Below are 15,701 nucleotides of genomic sequence, written 5' to 3' on the forward strand. Positions count from 1 at the left end.
AGGGTGTGCCAGGTCTGACCGAGACAAAGCTTCTGAACCTTGCAGCCCAACAGTTCCTGTGCTTCTCCTTAAGGAGCAGAAGGGCCCAGACTTCTAATTCAATGAACTTGGTCCAGCACTCACAGCAAGGGGCAGGGGATCAGCTGGGATTCAACAAGGACCACCTGCCCAGGAGCCAAGCCAGCTTCATAGCCTCATCTCCTGCCCTCTACAGAGGGAAGGAGACCAACCCAGGGCCTCCATATCTTCACTTTTGACCCTCTGCCAGGAATCTGCAGTGTAAGATGGGTCCTGGGCTATGTGTTTCCCAGGCTGGAGTTCAAGCCCTACATTGAGGGCAAGAGGAGGACAACCAAGCCAGAGCACTTCCATCATGAGCATGTAAAAACATTTTTACATGTGTACCATGTGTGCAAAGATAGCATAGGCGTGTGCATATGCCTGTATGCAATGCACAAACATAAGTGTACATGTACATGCATGTGCATATGGAGCACGCAAATTTCACACATGAAGATATGCACATAAATATATGTACATAGGTTTATGGACGTATGCAGATGTATATACATATCTATAGATGTGCACGTGTGAACATATGCATCACATGTGTGCACACATATGTTGACACATGGGCATATATACACACAGATAACACTCATGTGGATATACACATGTATACACAAATATATGGGGACTTCCTAGTATATATGCGCATATGCACAACATGCACACACAAACTCACATTTATATATATACATATTTATGCGCACGTATACCATATATGTACATACACCTCTATACATATATAGTGTGTGCAACTGCTATATACACATAAATATGCCTATTATTATGTGCCCCACATGTTTGTGTAGCATTTGTATACACTTCTGTATGATGTATGGATACATTCACACACATTACTGCCCACTTCCCCCAAGGGTCCTGTCTCTTGTTCTCCTCCGTGTATCATCTTCTGCCTTATCTTCTGCTAGACCCACTCAGTTCTTTAGGTCACCATTCACAGAGGCTGTGGACATTGTATTGACCAGCCCGAGATGGTCCCCAGACTTCTGGCAACGATTTCTGAGGAGCTTGTAGATGGCAAAGCCAGGGATGGCGAGGCAGGGTGTCCCGGCCACAATGACCACCACCGCATACACCCAGTTGGGATATGCGATCTTCTGCATTTTGGGGAATTCCTCCTGGGGAGAGATTCACAGATAACAGATGGAGAAAAGAGTCTACAGAGCCTATGATCTCACCTTCTGTTTTCTGAAATGGAGCCCTTCTACCACCCTCGTGCCCCACTGCTTGCCTCCTCCCCCTCAGCTCTCCTCCCTCTCCACACAGCCGCTGCCTGGGTACTTACATAGTCAGGGTCCCAGATGCTATACGTGAGTTGTTGTTTAACCTCAATAACAAAAAAGAAGAGGAAGATGACCAGCATGATCAGTGGACTGACCACTCTCCATGTAATTTGCCAGAAGATGTTGGGCTTGTGGCCAATCATGAATTCGATGTCCTTGTTGAACCTGCAGTAGAGGCCAGAGGGCAGGATCACTGGAAGCTCATGAAGGAAGATTGACTGATCAGTTTTATATATGTGGACAATGGTTGTCATCTTGGGATACTGTAGTTGGGCAAAGATGTGCCTGCACTCAGAGGGGTCCTAGGCTGTCACTGTCAGCAGCTGCCACCAAGCTTCTTAGCGTTCCCACAGCACTGGGAGAGGAGTTTATCATCAGAGGTCTCTTACTCTCACCCACTCCCTGTTATATGACAATGAGAACAGCGGACCCTCCGACTCCCCCCCTAATGCACACAAGACTTGGCGGCTCTTGTGTGAGCAGCAGCACCCCGAGTTCGGTGACATCCACAATTTCTTGACCTGCTCGAAGCCTGCTCTGTGGCAGCATCCCTTCAGTAGGCGGGGATTTGTGATCAGAATGAGACATACGGAACAAACTGACGAGTTATCCAGGGCCCCAGTAGACACTAGGACTTAGGTATAGGCTCAGTGAGGACCTCTGAGAAACCAGGCCATTTGAGCCCATCACTAGTCTGGTCTTTCTTTTTGGGCCATCACCTTCACCATGCTGCTCACAGTTGTGTGGGAATTCAGACCACTGTGCATGTCAGTTCATATGTTTCTTGTTGATGCTTCCAAACATCACAAAAGTCACGTGGCTGGCCCTGTGCTCCTCAGGCCTCCACATTGCTTTCTCAGCCTGCTAGAGTCTGGTCTCCTCTCATGCTGATCTAACCTTGTCCATGTCCCCAGTGGACTTCACTTTACAGTGACTTCAGACAGGTTTCCCAGAACAGCACCTCCAGAAAAATGTCATTGTAACGGATACTCACACTAAACCAGAGTGGTCGCAATACAGCTTCTCCTCAAGATGTAGCTTCCTGGATCCCTACCCAGCAATGATAACGATGCTCCGAGATGTTGGGTCAAGCTGACAGTTGGAAGTGGCCCTAATGGTGGTCTTCCCTGCCTTTTTGTGCATAAGTCTTAGATAGCTGCTGAGTCCCCCATCGTCTATGTGCAATTCCAGAAGTACCCCTGATGTAGACTCCAAGTAGATGAAAAGCATTGAGCTTCATCTTGCCTCAGGACATGTGAGGTCCATGTACTACAGAACCTGAGTCCCCTCCCTTTCCTCAGTTCCCACCTTCTCCCCTTCCTCACTTCCCACCTTGTCTCCTTCCTTACTCCCCACCTTCTCCCTACCTTCATTCTGGCCCCAGTGCTGCTTTTGGAGGTCCAGACTGGAAGTCATATTTAGAGTTAGATTATAGATTTTTTTTTAAGTTGTGTAGTCAGACGTGTCTGAGTTTTTCTTTTGCGTTCTCTTTCTCTGGCACCCAAAGTTACTACATGTCAGTTTCTAGTACACCTGACTTTGGATAGGTAGCAGGGGCTATTGGGAGTTAGAGGTACTATTTAGATCACATCTAAAAGAAAGGAGGTACCACTTCAGCAAAGCCAACCATTCATCCTGTGGTCTCTCTCTACCTCTTGGACCAAGTGCCAGGATTAAGCCAATGCTAGCCCACTCCTAAGAAGGAACTCTGCACTCATTTGCACAATAGTGAAGGCTTTGTGCCGGGGCACACCTACCTCCCTGATCCCTACCTGTCTGGTCCAGCTTAGCCTGGATTCTGTGACTCCGCTTTTCTGCTAAAGATGGTTTGTTGACACAAAGCCATCCCTCATACCTGTCCACTCCGTACACGTAGACGACAGCGAACATCTCACAAAAGGCGATGATGAGCAGAGGGATAGAGCCAGCATAGTTGTCCAGAAGGGAGAGCCAGTACTGGCCCGAATTCAGTGTGAAAATGAAGGCAATGAGATACGTCCCCAAGCAGATGAGACCTGTGGCCAGACAGGAAGCAGAGCTGTGGCTACAAGGTTACACCCACCATTGCCATGCGGGGCATAAGCGGGTCTCCCTTAGACAGTAGGTGTCATACATACCTGTCATCAGTTCCTTGGGCCACTTCTTAGGGATGAGATTGAGGTCCTGAAGGGGCACAACTACCCCCTCCATGTTCCCAAACATGGAGGAGAGGCCCAGGCAGAAGAGCATGATAAAGAAGAGCACTGACCACAGCGGGGACACTGGCATCTTCGTGATGGCTTCAGTGAAGACAATGAAGGCCAGGCCTGTGCCCTCCACACCCTGCAGCGATCCACAAGGTCACCTAAGCTCTCTGCCCCTCTCCCTCCTCTTGTATCAGCTACTGCTGCTTCCCTTGATTGCCTCCCAGAAATTGAAAGTATGCCCCTATTGTTGAAGACACTATGGCACGGGGTTTTGATCCTACTTAATGTGCTGGCTTTGCGGGAGCCTAGCCAGTTTGGATGTTCACCTTCCTAAATATAGACGGAGGGGGGAGGACCTAGGACTTACCACAGGGCAGGGAACCCTGACTGTCCATTGGACTGGAGAGGGAGGGGGAGAGGAGTGGGGGGAGTGGGAGAAGGGTTGGAGGAGGGGGGAGGGAAATGGGAGGCTGGGAGGAGGTGGAAACTTGTTTTTTTTCCTTTTCTCAATAAAAAATAAATAAATAAATAAATATATGTGTGTATACAAAAAAAAAAAAGACACTATGCACTTTGGAAACAGACTCAGAGGAGTCCAGCTGGATATGACCTGAAAATCTCCTCCGCAAGGACCAACTTTCATAGCACCTAAAGGTACTGAGCAAGCTGCCAAGGGAGGAAAGCAAACAATCGTCCTCCTCGGCTTATGAGCCACAGCAATGATCCCAAAAGGTTCAACAGTAGCATTCATCCCTTGTCATTAATCAACCACTGTTTCACTGGACTGAAGGCCCATTCAAGAGGAGGAAAATCATGGCTGGCATTGGACCAAGCCAACTCCCCCAGACGAGTGAAGGCGTGAATCTAAAAGAAGAACCTCTTCTACTTCACTAACCCTAACTTCCTAAGTACATGCTAAATAACTATCCTTATACCCACAGGTGAGTGTGGTCCTCACCCTTCATCAAAGAAACTTCTCTTTGCATCAGACAGAGACCACTACAAAAAACAACAATTGATCAAAATGCAGAAAACAACTGATCTTGGGTGTGCCCATTCCCAGTGGATGCATTTACAACACAACTCTGTACCCAAGGTTCAGGGAACATCATGAAAGAAGGGGCAGAAAGATGTAAGAGCCCAAAGACCAGGAAAACAGCTGTGGTATTCCCTTTTATGACAAGGAAGCAACACCCATAATACCTGCCTAAACAAGACCTGAACAAGAGTAACACCAATAGACATGTTAACGAGGTAGGGAGAAATCTAAATCTCACTTGAGAGGAGAGGGAAGGGAGGCAGGCACCCCCTAAACAAGAAATAAGAGTCAACTAAGGGATGCTGAGAGCAAGAGACTTAGAAGTCCCCAGAGATAAGCCTCCTAGTTTGTTATACCATACCAAGTGATCAACCCTGCAATAATATTCATACAAGCAACGGTAAATGAACTCAACAGGTTGTATTAATATCTATATACATTAATATATATACATGTATGTGTGTCATATACATGTTATATATGTATATAGATTATGTACACACATATAATACAGATGTATATTATATATAATAATCAAAGAAAAGAAGTCATGAATCTGAGGAGTGAGGAGAAGCATGGGATGGTTTGAAGGAAGAAGCAGGGGGTGTTTTATATAATTGTTTTGAGAGGCTGGAGGACTCAAGTCCCAGCAGTGCCAGGAGGGTCATGATTATTGAACAGTGGCTCCTTTCTCCTGCCTGCTTTTTAACTTCCGCCACTTCTAAGGGTAAGATGCTAACTGTGCAAAGGCCCTGTGTATGACTCACAAAGACCAAAAGAGGATCCCTCCCCTTGCCCCCACATGAGGCTTTAACGGCCTGGACATCACCACACCTACCTCAGAAAGCAAGGCGTTCATGTCACAGGTCTGGAACTTCAGCTGTGCATAGACCTCAGGATTGGTGGCATTGTACCACTGCTGAAGGGTCTCAAAGTTCTCTGCAGTCACACTGCCCTCAGGCAGGTCGAACCCATTGATGAGAGTCAGGATGTTTCTGGTAGTGACGAAAAGGGCTGCTTGTGTGTGTTCTAGGTGGGAGCTTCCCAAAAGCTGAACCAGCAAGGGTTGGGCAAAGAGGACTGGGGTCTATGTGCATGCCCTCTGGATGCAGCCCGAAGTGCTAGGGTGGCAACTCACGTGTTGACACAGTTGTCAAAGCTCTCGGTGGCTCTGAAGCCGATGATGGAATAGACCACGGTGGCCGCATACACAGATGTGAAGCCGTTGATGATGGACACGATCACAGAGTCCATCTCACAATTATTGCTGAGGACAAGAGTGGTGTCATCACAGGACAACATGGCTGAATCACAGATGAGGGCATCCCCTGGCTGGGTGTCAGCATGCGGCACAGCAGAGCAAGCGTGATCAGGTCTAAGACGGGGTTCCTGAGCCCTCACCAGCGAACGGAAGGCTGATGTGATATAGGGAAACCCAGGTCCTATCATCTGGGCGCATGTGGGCGCTGAGGACTCAAGGTGACCAGAGGGCTGTGCTGTATCCTGACCCTGAACCAGGCTGCTGGCTTCTTTACTGTGTTCCAATCTTCCCGCCCACACTGACCATGGTTATGCAGACCCTCTGAAAGCCCAGGATACCAAGAGTTGTAGATTCCTAGAATCAAATCCCACCTTTGTCAGCTTCACAGAAGGGACAGGCCCTGACCTCTCACTACCAGGTACAGAGGTCCACAGGGGCTAAAGAAGGAGACCAAGACAGGTTGTCTACTGCTTGAAACTCTCTCCCAACCCAGGCCTCCCTAAAGATGGGGTTTTATTTATTTAAACCATTTGGTTTTGTTTATTAGAGCAATTATGTATTAGTATTTATAAAAGCAATTCAGTCTATAGCCCAATATCTGAGAGAACCCAGGGCTGGGTGAGCTACCTGCCTGGAGTCAAAAGGATGAAAAGAGATCCTAGAATTTTCCAGATGGGACTTGACCATTCTGGCTGGTATTTGGGGCAGGGTAGAGCCACCCTGGCCATCTGGCCTTGCAGTATCTGTGCATCACAGCAGGGTGGATGCTCACCCCCAGAACAGGGTAGAATGTTCTAGGGTCAGGTCCCAGATGTATTTCTAACCATCTGAGAGTCCCGGGTTTATGCCCTGAGGCAGCACAGGGCTGTGCATTCCTGACTTCAGGGGCATGGAAGATGTGGCCACAGATCAGGGGAAGACACAAGGCTTTGGCCTTTACCCTCAGCCCTATTAGACCTCCCACTGACTTCCTGATTGGGTCCTCTAGAGTACCATCTGGAGACACTCAGTACACCCTGAACATACCCTGATGTTCCAACCCCAACCCCCCAATACAACTGTCATTATGGTGTTCTATGCTATGTCAACAACAGAGTATACAAGCCATCAGAAAAGTGCATGTCAAACTACAACACGGCACCACCTCCCACCTGAAAGGAAGACTACCCCCCGCAAACACAGATGACCACAAAGTTGACAAGAAAGGGAAACTGAGGCCACCCTGCACAGCTGAAGGAAACTTGTAGTGGTGCCATGCTTCAGAGAGCAGCCTGGTGAGTCCTTAGCTGACCCATCACGGGGTGGTATAAAGGCAGGTCTCCTCCCAGGTATACACCAGAACGCAGCAACGGTGCATCCAGCAAAGCATCCTTCACAACTACAAGAGTGGAAGCAGCCAATCCACAGAGACGGCTGACCTGAGCTAGTGGGAGCTCACGGACTCTGGACTGCAGTAAGGCCATTGGACTCATGTGGGTCAACTCACGCAGCCTAATGTGGGTGAACTGCACAGAATACAAGCTGAATAAAAATGTTATCAAAGCAATTCACCCACAGCTCTACTTGGGCTCCATCTGCAAGTGACAATTCCAGGGTTGCCTTCGAGGACATTCTACATGGCCCCAGAGGAGGCCTTCTGAAGTCTGGGACCCATCAGTCGGTAACTAAAAGGCCATGGTCTAGCCAGAACGCCTATCCATCTATCCAGCTCCAGCACATTCTCTGAAAGGCCTGCCCTCCCAGATCACAGAGACCATGGACCATACCCTCCAAGAACAGACAACCCACAGTGTTTTAACTATTGCAGACCACACCCAGAACCTACCCTGCCTCTGTCTCTGTCTGCTGCCTGAGTCTCTCCACGGCCTTGCCTACCCTGAGCCTAGGAAGTTCTGTTTGATCTACCAGCAGCCTCCTCCCACTTCCTGCCCAGCTCTAACAGTTCTCTGTTGGGCTTCTCACCTCAAACAATCTGATTCGACTGTTATCCCTTACCCATCACTGTCTCACCTCAAACGATCTGATTCGACTGCTATCCCTTACCCATCACTGTCTCACCTCAAACGATCTGATTCGACTGCTATCCCTTACCCATCACTGTCTCACCTCAAACGATCTGATTCGACTGCTATCCCTTACCCACCACTGGTCAAGCCTGGCTGGTGCTCCCTGAGCCTTTGTGGAAAACAATAAATGCCACCTATATCCTCCCTGAATGTTAAAGGGGCCTGAGGAGGGGGCTCTTCATAGCTTAGGGTTCCAGAAGGTGCCAGGAAGGGATGCATGTCTGAAGTTGGCTAGGTCACAATCTTCAGGATCTGACCTGAGTTCAGGGTGGGCTTTGGGGGTACCAACATACCTAGGGCCTGGAGTGAGTTCTGAGGCAGGCTGGGAATGATGTGGGCATCAAGTTTGGAGTGGAGAAGGGAGCATACTAGACCCAGCAGCAAAGATCATCCAAGGACCCAGCAAAGGGAGATCCTCTCAAAGCCTGTACCTGCTTTTCCCGTCAGCCCTGTTCTGTGTTTGGACAGGACTGGTCAGAAGGCAGCTGCTGAGTCACACTGGCCAGCACTGGTACCGGTGCTGTGCTTTAGAAAGCACCTTCCTTCTCCTTCTTAACCGCACAGCAGAATTCCTCATGGTCTGACAGGGAAGCTGAGACTCCAGAACCAAGGTGCTCCTGGGCCCCCCCCCAGCCCCTATTCCCGAGGGCCCTCCCTCTAACTCCATACTCACTGCACAGAGTTGTAGCTGGAGAAGGAGATGAGGCCGCCGAAGGCCAGTGAGAAGGAGTAGAAGACCTGAGAACCTGCATCCAGCCACGTGTTGGGGTTGGTCAGTTCCGTAATCTGTCATACAGGGACTCAGCTGTGAGTGCAGGGACCGGGACTCCCCCTCCACTGAGGAAGAAGTTAGCTCCTTCCACAGCACTGGATACCATTTACACAGAGGAAAGAAGTCAAGCCACCCAACAGTCCCTATCCGGGACATGTATGTTAAAGGCCCATGAATAGGTTGAACATTTTCCAGACCCTTCTTAACTAGGGCCTGGTCTGGGCATCAGACAGTTAGCTGCCACCATATAGAAAAAAAGCTGATCTTGAAGCCAAGAGAACCCAGCATGGACTTCTTCCATGGGATCTGAAGTTTGGGGTTAGTCAGCTGGCAGATGGCAGAGACTTATTTTGGAGGTGAAAAGGAAGAGGTAGATGATAGAGACTCACATTGGGTGTGAAGAGGAAGATGATACCGTTGGTGGCACCCTTCAGAGTCAAGCCACGAATGAGAAAGATGGTGAGCACCACATAGGGCAGAGTGGAGGTGATGTACACAGCCTACGAGAGATGGTAGTGGGGTCACGAGGGGTAGACCATTGGTCAGGCAAGGAAAAGGGACTGGTTCAGGAGGCCACGTTCTTCCCTCTGCCAGGGTCACCCCAACTCAGTGCAGAGGAGATTGGGCCTCACTCTTCCCGTTTCCAATTTCTCTTGCTGAGAAATTTCTCTGATTCATTTGGAGAAAGGTCTCAGATTAACCTTATACAAAGCTTTATAGTGTGTGCTCAAAAGGCATCTTAGACACCACCAAATCCAGCTAAGGCCTCACGTGTGTAGGCCCAGGGACAGAGGACCCTCAAGATTGGTGACAAGAGGCTGCATGGTCAGCAGCACACCGTACCTTCCCAGTGGTCTCAATGCCGCGGATAACACACACATACAGCACACTCCAGGCACACGTCAGGCAGAGCAGGATCCACCACTGAATGGAGCCTGAATCATCTATGGACGTGGAGATGTTGAGAGTCTCCCTGTACCAGAAGTAGTCCACGGAAGAGCTCTTGGCACACTCTTCCACGTAGCCTGCAGAAGCAGAGGAGCACACACATCAAGCTGTGGGTCAAGAGTAGGGACAAGCCAGGAATAAGTCAGGGAAAACAGCAACATGAAACATTATAGCCAGGGTCTGAGGCATTCACGAGAGGAATACACTTGTGCACGTGCATATAGCCACGCATATACACATGGGCACTCATAAACACACACACGCCCATGCATCTGTATCCACACACCACACACTCCCATGTGTGTGCTTGTACACACCTCTTTGTACATAGGTTCAGGTCTAAGTGAAGTCTGCTAAGGTACACTGTTGGGCTCTGGTGTGAGCCCAGCTCCTTCCTGAATCCTGGAAGAAGGCCCCTACCATCACTAAAAACAGCAGATGGTCTTTGGGACTCTGTGGCCATTCGTGATCACTACAATTTAACTCCATGTTACCTCATGTTACCATAAGCATCTTGTCCTCAAAAAACCAATTGGGGTTCTCCTACCAGAAGAGACCAATCAAGATCCTGGGGAGGACTTATCCTTTGACAAACAGGAACCCATCCTGAGGGTTCATGTGAAATCCTCAGAGCTACTCTATGGTAGTCAGGACAGTAGTTATGAATCAGGCTGCTCATGTCCCTCTACAGCTATATGATCTCTGTGAGCCAACGTGCCCCATAGGTCATGGGCAAAGACCTGTGCCTCTCTCTGTCCACAGGAGAGGGGCCTGAGAAGATAAGACTGGCAAAGGACACTTGAGGCAGAAAGGGCCTCTTTGTACAGAGACCCAGGGAGCAGGGAGAAGGGAAACAGGAAACATCCTACCAAGGACCTGTACCTCTAATCTCAACGCCTGATTGGAGCCATCAGCACACTTCCCATGACTCCTCTCCTGATGGTCTCAGTCATGTGACCAGTGTGACATAGGAAGTCATCATGTTTAAGGTTTCCTTCTTGGACTGTGAATTTCAGTTTTGTTTTGTTGTGAGGGGGTCTCATACTGAAGCCCGTACTAACCTGGAGCTCACAGTGTGGGCCATGCTGGCCTCACACTGCCCTAATTCTTTCACCTCCGCTTCTCAAATGTTGAGGTAATAGGTATGCCTGTGGATCTGTGTGTGTGTGTTCTTGTGTGTGTAGGTTCATGAGTGAAGGCCAGATATCATTTTTTGAGTATCATTCCTCAAGACTTATCTATATTTATTTATTTACTTATTTATTGTGTATGCAGTGTTCTATCTGCATGTATGCCTGAACACCAGAAGAGGGCATCAGATTTCATTGTAGATGGTTGTGAACCTCCATGTGGTTGCTGGGAATTGAACTCAGGACCTCTGGAAGAGCAGCCACTTAACTGTTAACTCTTAACTGTTGAGCCATCTCTCCAGCCCCTTATCCATCTTATTTTTTGAAACAGGGTTTCTCACCAGAACCTGGGCTCACTAATTAGACTAGGCTGGATGACCAGCAAGGCCTTAGGATCCTCCTGCCTTTGCTTCCTAGCTTACAGGTATCACAGATGACACATGCCTGACTCTTTATGTTAATGCTTGGGATTGAACTCGGGTCCTCATGCTTTTGTGGTAAACACTTTAAACTGACTGCACTATCTGCCTGGTTCCTACAACATGAATTTTTAAATGTTCTGTTTCCTTAAAGATGCTCTGGAATTTGCTAGCCCTGGTCTCTAAGTGTCCAGTCCTTGCAAAATGAGAGGACATCTGATCACGAGGTAGGACTGTCTAAGAAGGGTGCCAGCAACCATTTCTTCCACTCTCCTGAAAGCTACAGTTTGTCAGATGGAACTGAGGCTGGGGGATGGCAACTCCACTCCACTGCCTAGGGCCAAGGGCTTACCTGTCTGGTTTCCGTTGAGTGGACACTCACTCCATGGCAGAGGATCTTGAAAGGAGTTGAAGAAATACCACATGACCCAGGCGATGATCGTGTTGTAGTACAGGCCCACCATGAAGGACACAAACATGGAGGCAATGCCTGTGGGGAGAGATGTCACTCTGGAGGGTGCACAAGTATCTCTAGCAGGTGAGTGTGTTGATGCCGATCTCTACTGTCCCCCCCCCCGAAGGACAGTAGGACCCTGGGAGGGGCCTGCTCCTCCATAGCCCGCAGAGCAGATACAGCCAGACCTAGAAGTGTGGTACCACCTGTATGATCACCTAAGTGAGTTCAAGGTCCCAGCACTCTGCACCCCCACCTGCTCCACCCATGGCCCCAAAAGATGTATCCTGGCCAGTGGTCACAGAGCCCTTGCAAAGAGCCTTTTGACAGTTTTGGGGGAGGTGGATCTGCCTCAGCGAGGCCCACTTGACAAGTCCCAAGACAGAGTGGATAGACTCAGGAAAATCTCTGCCAGGAACCAGTGAGAAAGTCAAGCAGAGATTGTGGTGGGCACTGGCTCCGTATCTGGGATAACAGACTGACCAGTTAGTGGTTCGTGAACATGCTTTTTTGATTGTGAAAGTAAAATTCAAATATGCATGAAAAGAAGGAGAAGGAAGAGCAAACATGTAAGAGCCAGAGACTCAGGGGTGGGGTGACAAGGGCAGGAAGGAGCTTGATATCAGGGAGTGACTATTGTGTGTGCTTTGGGTTGTCCAGAATTGGATTTCTGGGATAAACACATCTGAACTCTCTGTCCGTGGACCCTGCCCTTCTCTTGCCTGGCTGGAGATCCACACCACTTAGCTGCATTCTGACCTCTCAGTGAGCCATGTCCTTTTAGTGAGGCTGTCTCTAGGCCAGAGTTTGTAAATGAGTGACCACGTCTGGATGGGGGGGCAGTACTGGGTGTCTTTGCCGAGAGTGTGGGAGTGGACAGAGCAGCTCCCCCTTCTGGCCGTGGAGGCTCTTGCCCTAGGAAGGAGTTAACTGTTCTCACCCAGCAGAGACGAGGGAGACCTCTGCTGGCCGACCATGAGTAACTCAGCCTAGATGCTGCACCCCACGTTCTCATGGATTCTGGTGAAGGATTCCTGAGGGTCTCTGGTAGAACGTGAGCCTGGAACCAATTGTGAAAGCTAAGGCCCTGTAAACCTCAGTCCAGCTGGCAGCACTGACACATACCTACACCCTTCAGAGCTGGGTGGATGGAGTTCCACACACCCACACTGCCCTTGCGTAGCCGCTGGCCGATGGCAAATTCCAGGTGCAGCAAGGGAATGCCCTCCAGTACCAGAAGGATGAGAAATGGGATCATGAAGGCTCCTGGATGGGAAGAGACAGAATATGTCATTACAGGTGAGAACACCACCTGGGGACAGGCACTTAAAAGCTTTGTTCTACTGACTAGATACCACAAACACCCTGATGGCACTTGAAGAGAGCCGATATGCAGTAGTAAGCAGCAGCCAACTTTACAGCTCAGAAGGTGTCTTTGGTGGACAGTCTTGCCACATGTGGTAGCACCCCCTGCTGGTTTGAAGAATGCTGTCATTTAACAGAGCCCCTAACCTTGCCTCCAGGCTCACTGACAATAACACAAAAACACATAGGCACCTACTGACCAAGGATGAGTTGGCCCCAGGCCCCTTACTGGCCAGAGCCTTGGGAACAGAGGGGCAGAGTCACAGCTTCTGAGATTAGCTGCTCTGTGGACAGTGTGTCACTGCACAGTCAACTAATGCTAAATCTGCTGTCAGGTAGCAGCCTGAGAAGGGATCTTTACTGGTGATGGTGGCAGCTAGGGGAGGAAGCGAGCACCCCTCTGGCTGGAGCATCTTTGATCACTGGTATGTATTCTTCAAAGTGTAATCAGTACAATAATGGTCTCAGATAACTGGCCACGTTGCCCTCATCTGTGCAAACCCTTTGTACTATAGACCTATTAACCCTAATATTAGGAAGTGTGTCTCTCCTGTGTTTTAAGACTCTTCAGTGGTGTCCTGTGTATTAATTATGTTTCTAAAAAACCACATTAATGAAAAAAGTTTAAATGATGTATACCAAATAACATTGAAACTAGAGAGATGGCTCAAAGGAGGCTGAATACCTGCTCTTACAATAGGTTTCTTCAGGTTCTAGTATCCACACAGGGCTCACAACCATCTATAACTCCAGTTACAGGGAATCTGATCCCAGGTGTGCACATGATACACACACATACATGCAGGCAGAATGCTCACACACACACACACACACACACACACACACACACACACCCCAACTGAAAAAAAAACTGAGCATGGTGGCACATGCCTTTAATCATAACCGGAGGATCTCTGTGAATTCTAGGCTATCTTGGTCTGCCTAGTGAGTTCCAGAACAGTCAGAGCTGTGTAGAGAGACCCTGCCTCCAAAAAGAAAGAAAGAAGGTAAGAAAGGGGGGAGGGAAGGAGGAGGGAGGGAGAGAGGAAAAGGGAGAGAGGGGAGAAGGAAGGAGGGACGGAGGAAGGAAGGAAGGAAGGAAGGAAGAAAAAATGGAGGAAGAAGAAAGAAAGAAAGAAAGAAAGAAAGAAAGAAAGAAAGAAAGAAAGAAAGAAAGAAGAGCTACCATTATCAACATAGTTGAGAAGTCAACCTGTGGAAGAGAAAAATGTTTGCAAACTACAAGCCTGATGAGATATTAAATTTCTCAGGATGTTTAGAGGCAAAACTCAAACAAAATCCAGCTTAAAGATGATCACAGACCCCCAAGAGATGTTGACCCAGAAAAGAAACACAGATTCTAGTAACACTTGAGAAGACACTCACATCACTGAGCAGAAAATTTAAGTCCGAATTATGAGGTATCGCCTTATACCATGAAGATAGCAGCAAAAGCAGAAAATAAAATTGTAAGTTTATGCAGAGGGGAAAAAATTAGACATAGAACCATCATGGGATCCAGCAATTCCATTTCTAGGTACCCAAGAGAACTGAAAGCAGAGCCTTAGAGAGACGCTTGACACCTATGTTCACAGCAGCATCATTCCGTGGCTGAGTGGGTAAACACACCATGTCTTATCCATACTGTGGGAATTCATACACGGGGAGGAAGGAGGAGAATTTTGTTGAATTATGCAAAAAACCAGTCGCTGTAAACCCAAATGGAATGCCACGCAGGACCCTGGAGACAACATGCACGGAGAAACCATAGAACAGCCGGGCGATGGTGGTGCACGCCTTTAATCCCAGCACACGGGAGGCAGAGACAGGCGGATCTCTGTGAGTTCGAGACCAGCCTTGTCTAAAGAGCTAGTTCCAGGACAGGCTCCAAAGCCACAGAGAAACCCTGTCTCGAAAAACCAAAAAAAAAAAGTAAAGAAACCATAGAACAGAGGCTGCAGGGGTGGGAAGCAATGTGGGGTGGTGATAACAGTGACAGTTTCGATTGGAAAGGACGAGAGTTCCAGAGGTAGATGGTGGTGATGCTGTGTACTTAGACAGAAACACTTAAATCCATTAAACAGGACCTTTAAAAATGGCCAAGAGGTGCATTTTAATAATCATGTTTTTCTCACACAGGGAAAACAGAAAATACATAAAGTCCTCTCTAAACCTACAGTGGCAATCTTCCCATCAAAATTCCCTCTCACCTGAGGAGACACTTTAGCTATCACGTTTGACCTCAGATTTTGAGCTGTTAGGAATGAACCATTGAAATATGCTGTTGTGTGGGCATTTGGAAGCAGTGGTAGGCCAGTGCTGGAGCAGAACGAGACAGAAGGTGACCTATCTCCGGAGATGCCTCATGACAATGGACAGACTAAAAGGTTAAGTACTTGGGGACCATTAGAACAAGGACAGACCAGTGCTGCCCGATGGAAAGTTCTGCTTCCATGAAGGCCAGATTTCATCTCTACACATATCTTGTAGGAAAGCCAGCAACAGACTGCAGGTGACAGGGAAGAGGTGACAGGAGCTTTGGGGAAATCACAATGCTTAGGAGAATTTTCATATACATTTACTCCCAACATCATCACATTCTGTCTTCTTTTTTTTTTTTTTTTTTTTTTTTTTTTTGGTTTTTCGAGACAGGGTTTCTCTGTGGCTTTGGAGCCTGTCCTGGAACTAGCT

The 15,701-nt window shown here is 48.4% G+C and overlaps 1 protein-coding gene across 1 annotated transcript in view; it reads right to left on the reverse strand.

The window, feature by feature from the left end:
- Positions 1–1,001: 1,001 nt before the first annotated feature.
- Positions 1,002–15,701, reverse strand: part of Slc6a19 (solute carrier family 6 member 19) — a 19,419-nt gene continuing 4,719 nt past the window's right edge. The window contains exons 2-12 of the mRNA XM_005356714.2: positions 12,771–12,911; positions 11,544–11,681; positions 9,538–9,719; positions 9,084–9,194; positions 8,596–8,708; positions 5,734–5,862; positions 5,434–5,590; positions 3,488–3,692; positions 3,226–3,385; positions 1,373–1,535; positions 1,002–1,205 (exon numbers count right to left, since the gene is read on the reverse strand). Coding sequence (XP_005356771.1) covers positions 1,002–1,205; positions 1,373–1,535; positions 3,226–3,385; positions 3,488–3,692; positions 5,434–5,590; positions 5,734–5,862; positions 8,596–8,708; positions 9,084–9,194; positions 9,538–9,719; positions 11,544–11,681; positions 12,771–12,911 — 1,703 coding nt within the window. The remainder of the gene's footprint in view (positions 1,206–1,372; positions 1,536–3,225; positions 3,386–3,487; positions 3,693–5,433; positions 5,591–5,733; positions 5,863–8,595; positions 8,709–9,083; positions 9,195–9,537; positions 9,720–11,543; positions 11,682–12,770; positions 12,912–15,701) is intronic.

The sequence above is a fragment of the Microtus ochrogaster genome, chromosome 19 (assembly GCF_000317375.1).
Source record: "Microtus ochrogaster isolate Prairie Vole_2 chromosome 19, MicOch1.0, whole genome shotgun sequence".
Classification (NCBI taxonomy): domain Eukaryota; kingdom Metazoa; phylum Chordata; class Mammalia; order Rodentia; family Cricetidae; genus Microtus; species Microtus ochrogaster.